Raw genomic sequence first — 7,444 nt, forward strand, 5'->3', positions numbered from 1 at the left:
TCTGTTTCTAAGTTCACGTAGCAGTTGTCCATCTTCTGATACTTACAACATCAACCTGCTTTAAAGAGAACTGTGTACATTTCTTATCTGTATTATTACTTTAGTTAGAATATTTGTATTCAATGCACCCCCGCGCCCACCTGCCCCCCCCCGACCCCCCCGGCCCCCCCTCAACAGGGCAACAACGCGAAGGATAGCCCACTGCCAGGGCACTAGGCTTCCAATATGTTTTTGTTGAATCAGTTATTTGCAATGCATGAGCAGGACGGCATTCTTACACACTAGCCTTACTTTATTATTTTTATACACTGACTTACATGACGACAAATTCACTTTCAGCTTCCCCTTTCCAGAAGCTAGTCTCTTATCTCCCTAGAGCGGGTATTCCCTGGTTCCGGGAACTGTCTGAGTTGGAATCAAACACAGGCGTTCTCAAGCTTTGCAATATGAAATACTAATGAGGAAGGCGCTAAGCCTTAAGGGTTTCGTATCTCCCTGCGTTAAGCCACCGCTGAGAAGGGGGAATCAGGGAAGGACCACTGACCCAGCCGTTGGACCCTGTCCGCTTTCGCTCCTGCCACTTTGATCTTGCGCGTCTGCCTAATCAAGTTCATCTACTGCCGCGACTGCTCGGATTCAAAGAACAACATTAAATAGCTTGATTATCGGATGGTCATTTCCCTCTTCCCTCCACCCCTGATCTAATTTCCAAACACCAGTCTCTCGCCTCCCTCTCTAAACTTCCCATCAAAAGAGAATTAGTTCTTCCTTCTTACCCTCGTTTGATGTGCAAATGTCTTTCTCTTTGCACATTTTTCTCGTGGGGGCGGGGGGGAGGGGAAGAAGGGGGGAGGAATTGAACGAACTTAAAACCGAGGATCTCACCCCAAATCTGCAAACCGTGACTCTAAAGGGTTAATCAGCAACTTGCAAGGGCCACCTGGCCCTCTCGCTGAGACATTTTGGTAGAGACTTTGAATTACTGATCTGGTTGTATTTAATACTGAATATTATTTGTGTGCACAACAAAAAATAGTACTGGCGTAAAGAAGAAAGGAGAAAAGTAGTTTTGCACAGAATATCACAATGCCTGACTGAAAAGTATTTCAGATCCCAATGCTCCTACCCCTACTGCAAGGCAAGGGCACCCGAGTTCCTCCCACTTCCCGCATTTATTAAAGTTGTCTCCTCTAATGCTCACTGATTACCATCACCCCGAAGGTGAGCTGGGCAGGGGAACGACTGCGCAAGGGAGGGGCGGGGTGAAGAGTGTCAAAGGCTCCCCTTCATGTACACAAACACACCCCCTTCCAGCCCCTCCCAACGCTTTGAAATCCCAACCCGGCTTTGTTGTCTCCCCCCGAGGGGCCGGAATGCTCACAGCCCACAGTATAAAGGCAGCCACGGTGGCGGTGGCGGAGCAGAGCCCCGCAGTCAGGACTCTGGGACCGGTGGAGGCTCTCGGAACCCTGACTCCGCAGCTGCGCCAGCACAGCTTCGTGGGGACCAGGCTTGCAAAGCGACATTCCTCCTTTCTCTTTGTCTCCCTTGAGTCCTTCTGAGATGACGGCTCTGGGCACAGCGGGTGCTGCCCGGGTGTTGGTTACCCTAGTAGCTGCGGCTCTTTGCGGTCACCCTCTGTTCGGAGTCAGTGCCACCTTGAACTCGGTTCTTCTCAATTCCAACGCCATCAAGAACCTGCCCCCACCGCTGGGCGGCGCTGCCGGGCACCCAGGCTTCGCAGTCAGCGCTGCTCCGGGAATTCTGTTCGAGGGCGGCAACAAGTACCAGACCATTGACAACTACCAGGTGAGAAGGGTCTTGGGGACCTGGGGTCGCTGTGACCCTGAAGGGGTCTTACTGGGGGAGGAGGGCGTAGAACGTGCTGCGTGCAGTTCAAGGCGCATTTGGAAACTCTGCCTTTGGGAGCAGTGGGCGGCAGCAGCTTTTGGAGAGGTGGACAGAAAGGGACCGTGATGAGTCCAGGAGTGTAGTACCTGGCTGCCCAGGTGCCTCACCCTCTCCTGGCCCCCTTCCCGCAGCCGTACCCGTGCGCCGAGGACGAGGAGTGCAGCACCGATGAGTACTGCGCGAGTTCCACCCGCGGAGCGGGTGCAGGCGCGCAAATCTGCCTCTCCTGCAGGAAGCGCCGAAAACGCTGCATGCGTCACGCTATGTGCTGCCCTGGGAATTACTGCAAAAATGGTGAGTCAGGTAGCTTCCTTTCGGACTCAAACCGTCCCGCGCTTGGGCGCCTACAGTTGGGAGACAATGCTCTCCGCTTTGAGAACGCTGTGGCACCACCTGCAAATGGGAGTTCAGTGTGCGAGGTTCCCCTGAAATGTTATCAGGCTAGTGTTTAACCAGGGAGCAAAGAGAAGTACAGAGAGGTATTGGAGCTCCTTATCTCCCTTTGTGCCCCTCGATTACTTAACACGACGTCTTACCTCAGAGTGGACCCTTCCATAAAAATTTGTCTAGAGAGAGCCTTGATACCATTTGAGAAAGAAGATGGGGAGGGAGGTGGAATATACAGAGACCAAGGAAAGCAGACTGGGCGTTTAGTTGCCTTTTCTATTTTTCTTATGGTGCCTCTCACTGCTCTGCCAGACTGCCTCTCCCTCAAGATCCTTGTTCAAACTGTTGTCAGTCAGAAGACAGAGTAATTTATCTGTGCTGGCCGTTCTTAAAGGAGATCTTGATGCCCTCACATCCTGGCTTCTCCATCCTTCTCTGCCTCTACCTCCTGCTACCTTAAAATAAGTACTCCTCCCCCCAACCACAGATCCACAAAAGTTTAATGTCTCAAAGAGGTGGATTCAGCCAAAGAAGTCTCCAGAAATAAACTTAAGGGTGGCGATCCTCCTTAGGACCCAGTAATACTCTGGGTGAACTAACTAAATCTCTGTAATATAGAAATTATACAGTAAAGTAACTGGTGGTAAAGAGTGTAATCTTCCAGGCAGCAGGCATTGCATTTGCTTAACTTAGTCTGGCAGTACCTATATAGCACCAAGGGCAGAGAAGTTATTTTTAAAAACAATTTTTTAAGTGACTGATTTTATTTTTCTTACCCCAAGGGTGCTATTAAAATGGGCAGAAATTTCACTGCCACTACCGCAGTTGGTGGGAAAGTATTTTATGGCTAGATTGGGGATGTTACATGTGAGTGCACAGCGTACAGACTGATGCTTCTGTCCATCTGGGGAGTTTTACTTTAACACTTGGAAGGAAGTTTGGCTCGTGTTTAAATTAACGTCACTACAGTGAGGTATCTCAAATTGGTGCAGGCATAACAGACTGCCACTGTCACAGCGATTAGCAGTAACAAATTACAGCTCAGGAGTTAATCACTATCTCCTGTTTCCTTAGGAATATGTATGCCTTCTGATCACAATCATTTCAATCGAGGAGAAATTGAGGAAACCATTATTGAAAGCTTTGGTAATGATCACAGCACCTTGGATGGGTACTCCAGAAGAACTACACTGTCTTCAAAAATGTATCATACCAAAGGTAGGTTAAAGGATCTAAAGACTCATCCTTTTTTGTTAGCACATCAGAAGTGTCTTTCGGATCACCTTAATGAAATAACGCAGGCTTAGCAGTGACCATGTACTTTCCCTATTGTCTTCCTAGGACAAGAAGGTTCTGTCTGTCTCCGATCATCAGACTGTGCTACAGGGTTGTGTTGTGCTAGACATTTCTGGTCCAAGATCTGTAAACCTGTTCTCAAAGAAGGTCAAGTGTGCACCAAGCACAGGAGAAAAGGCTCTCACGGGCTGGAGATATTCCAGCGTTGTTACTGTGGAGAAGGTCTGTCTTGCCGGATACAGAAAGATCACCATCAAGCCAGTAATTCTTCTAGGCTTCACACCTGTCAGAGACACTAAGCCAGCTGTCTGAACACAGTGGACTCCATTTACATAATATATGCTATGAAAACTGTTTGTGACTTTTGTGAGCTCAGTCCTTAAGGATGTACAAATTCTGTGGTTACAGTTAAGCATTCCAATAATACCTTCCGAAAATCTGGAGTGTAAGAGCTTTGTTTCTTTGTGGAACTCCCCTGTCATTGATTGCAGTAAATTACTGTGTTGTAAATTTTCAGTGCGGCACTTACCTGTAAATGCAACAAAACTTTTAATTATTTTTCTAAACGTGCTGCATTGTCTATTGTTCCTCTTGTTATGTAAATGTTTGTATACATTGTTATCTTGATTCTGATAAATACTCTATATTGAATTGAAATAAATACTTTCAGCCTATTCCATATTGAATTGAAATAAATACTTTCAGCTTATACTTCTTAAATGCAAAACCCTTTCCCCTTTTAATTCTAGAATCTAGAATGTAAGGAGCTTTTGGAATGACAAGTGATAGGTATGTAAGATTTATCATGAAAATATTAGCTTATTTTCCAAAATGTACTCTCTCAGTGCTTAGATTATATTTATCTCTAGGCTGTGATAGTCCTTGAAATAAAATTTAACTTTTAATACCATGAAATATTACAAGTATAAATAAATTTTGGCAGTGTGATCTTAGAGGGCTGTTATGTGTGTGGTGTGTGTGTTTGTGTGTGTGTAAATACAGTTGACAAATACATGCAGATTTTGTACCAAATTAGTCAACTTGAAGTATCTTAAATACTACTTCATGCCAGGAAGACTTGGTTCCAATTACTTTGATTTTTAAATAATTATTACCTAAAAATCACAAATCCTCTCTCATTTCGTTCTTTGCTTCTCTTGCTAGGTGAACTGAATATTTCAGTTTTTGCTAAACCAGAAATCTGTTCATTGGAAGAGGATAGGGGTATATTGTTTAAAAGAAAACCCATAGAAATGAAGTCTAAACTGGCTTTGTGTTTTCATTTGCCAACTTTGATACTGACAAATCTGATACTGGGGAAGGAGAGAGCAACTGTCCCAGTTTACACTTATTCTGTAATATTCAAACATCTACATCAAAACCACGAAATGCTGGGTTTAAGGGACTCCAGAGGACAGTGACTGATAAATTGTCTAAAAAGTTTCCTTAAATAACACAGATGTCCTAGAATGTTTGTTGTTTTTGTATTCCCGGAAGTGGTTCAATTTCAAGGAGTTTTGCCAACAGGACACAAGGGTTGGTTGGTTCTTCCCTGAGAAGGGAACTGGCAGGATGTCTGCTGTTACATTCCTTTTGTTTGGAAGTTTTGGCTTCCTCGCCCTGGAGAAACTTTCTTTTTCTACATGTGCTAGTTTGCTGATGTGCCAGGAAGGCCAATTCTAAGGCCTGCCATCTCCAATAAAGCACAACAGAGGAGAGGAAACAGGAAACCCTTTCTTCGAAAAGAAGAAAGAAGGGCCTCTGTTTCAAGAGGGGAGAGGAAGAATCATTTACAGGGCCTTGGCTATGGGATTCCTTCATTTATGCCGGAACTGGCCATGGCCAGAGATGGTCCACCTCTGCACATCTTAGCACATCAGCCCTGGTTCTAGCCCTCCTTGCTCCCCATTGCATGATGCAGATGGGAGAATGAGAAACCAACCAAGGAGGGATGCCTCTTCTTCCTATCCAGCTGAGGACTTAGGAAGGGATATCAAAAAGAAATTCTGCACATTTATAAAGGTGAAAAAAGAATATTAAAAAAACTGTAGTTACTTTATTAGCTAGTAATGGAGGCTGGAAGATGGAAGTCAGGTACAATACAAAATCAAAAGAGGATCATTTAAGGAATCTCAAACATTTTAGATAGTGGCTGCTGAAACTTGAATATTATTTTACTTTTAAACAATTTATTTGGATGGAAAATACATGAACTTGGGAATGCATTCACAAAGGATTTTATCAAATGGTAGCATACTCTATACACTGCTCTGTACATTGCACTTTTTATTTTACATCCTTGTAGATTATTCGGTGTAATACATAGAGAGGTATCTCATTCCTTTTAATGGTTGCCTTAAAGAGTGTAGTATGTTGGAATGGCTATACTGTAATTTAAAGAGTCATTATTGAGAGACATTTAAATTGTTGCCAGTGTTTTTGTTATAACAAATATTGTGCCATCAGTATAGATTTTGTGTGTGTGTTCATGTGCTGATATAGTTGGAGGATAAGATAATGACTCATTTTTGTAGGAAAATCCAAATTTAAAAAGCATGCTTGCTGTAGCTACTCATAAGGGGTGGCATGGGCAAAATGACAAGATGTCTGTTTATCACTGATCTAGTGATGATTAAACTCTTGCTAAATTGTGTCAAAGGAGGAAGATGGAAGAGGTTTATCCTATCAATTTTACAGTAAATAGTAATCTGTGGCATTCAGTTAAAGGTAGACTTGTTAGGATTAATCTCCAAAATATACAAGCAGCTCATGCAGCTCCATATCAAAAAACAAACAACCCAATCCAAAAATGGGCAGAAGACCTAAATAGACATTTCTCCAAAGAAGATATACAGATTGCCAACAAACACATGAAAGGATGCTCAACATCACTAATCATTAGAGAAATGCAAATCAAAACTACAATGAGGTATCACCTCACACCTGTCAGAATGGCCATCATCAAAAAATCTACAAACAATAAAGCCTGGAGAGGGTGTGGAGAAAAGGGAACCCTCTTGCACCGTTGGTGGGCATGTAAATTGATACAGCCACTATGGAGAACAGTATGGAGGTTCCTTAAAAAACAAAAATAGAACTACCTTACGACCCAGCAATCCCACTACTAGGCATATACCCTGAGAAAACCGTAATTCAAAAAGTCATGTACCACAATGTTCACTGCAGCTCTATTTACAATAGCCAGGACATGGAAGCAACCTAAGTGTCCATCAACAGATGAATGGATAAAGAAGATGTGGCACATATATACAATGGAATATTACTCAGCCATAAAAAGAAGCGAAATTGAGTTATTTGTAGTGAGGTGGATGGACCTAGAGTCTGTCATACAGAGTGAAGTAAGTCAGAAAGAGAAAAACAAATACCGTATGCTAACACATATATATGGAATCTAAAAAAAAAAAAAAAAAGTGGTTCTGAAGAACATAGGGGCAGGACAGGAATAAAGACGCAGACATAGAGAAGGGACTTGAGGACACGGGGAGGGGGAAGGGTAAGCTGGGATGAAGTGAGAGAGTGGCATGGACATATATACACTACCAAATGGGAAGCAGCTGTATAGCACAGGGAGATCAGCTCGGTGCTTTGTGTCCACCTAGAGGAGTGGGATAGGGAGGGTGGGAGGGAGATGCAAGAGGGAGGAGATATGGAGATGTATGTATATGTATAGCTGATTCACTTTGTTATACAGCAGAAACTAACACACCATTGTAAAGCAATTATACTTCAATAAAGATGTTAAAAAAAAAAGGTAGACTTGTTCTAATTCCTTTGATTTTAAAATAATTATTAAATAAAATTACAAACAAGTCATTTCCCCATCCCTTTT

General features: G+C 43.3%; 1 protein-coding gene across 1 annotated transcript; it reads left to right on the top strand.

Moving 5' to 3' along the window:
* Positions 1-1,408: 1,408 nt before the first annotated feature.
* DKK1 (dickkopf WNT signaling pathway inhibitor 1) lies at positions 1,409-4,170 on the top strand. Its single transcript, XM_061195650.1, has 4 exons — positions 1,409-1,809; positions 2,043-2,205; positions 3,373-3,516; positions 3,640-4,170. The coding sequence occupies exons 1-4, from the start codon at positions 1,564-1,566 to the stop codon at positions 3,891-3,893; spliced, it is 807 nt and encodes a 268-aa protein (XP_061051633.1). The 5' UTR covers positions 1,409-1,563; the 3' UTR covers positions 3,894-4,170.
* The last annotated feature ends 3,274 nt before the right edge of the window (positions 4,171-7,444 follow it).

Source organism: Eubalaena glacialis, chromosome 1, assembly GCF_028564815.1.
Source record: "Eubalaena glacialis isolate mEubGla1 chromosome 1, mEubGla1.1.hap2.+ XY, whole genome shotgun sequence".
Classification (NCBI taxonomy): Eukaryota; Metazoa; Chordata; class Mammalia; order Artiodactyla; family Balaenidae; genus Eubalaena; species Eubalaena glacialis.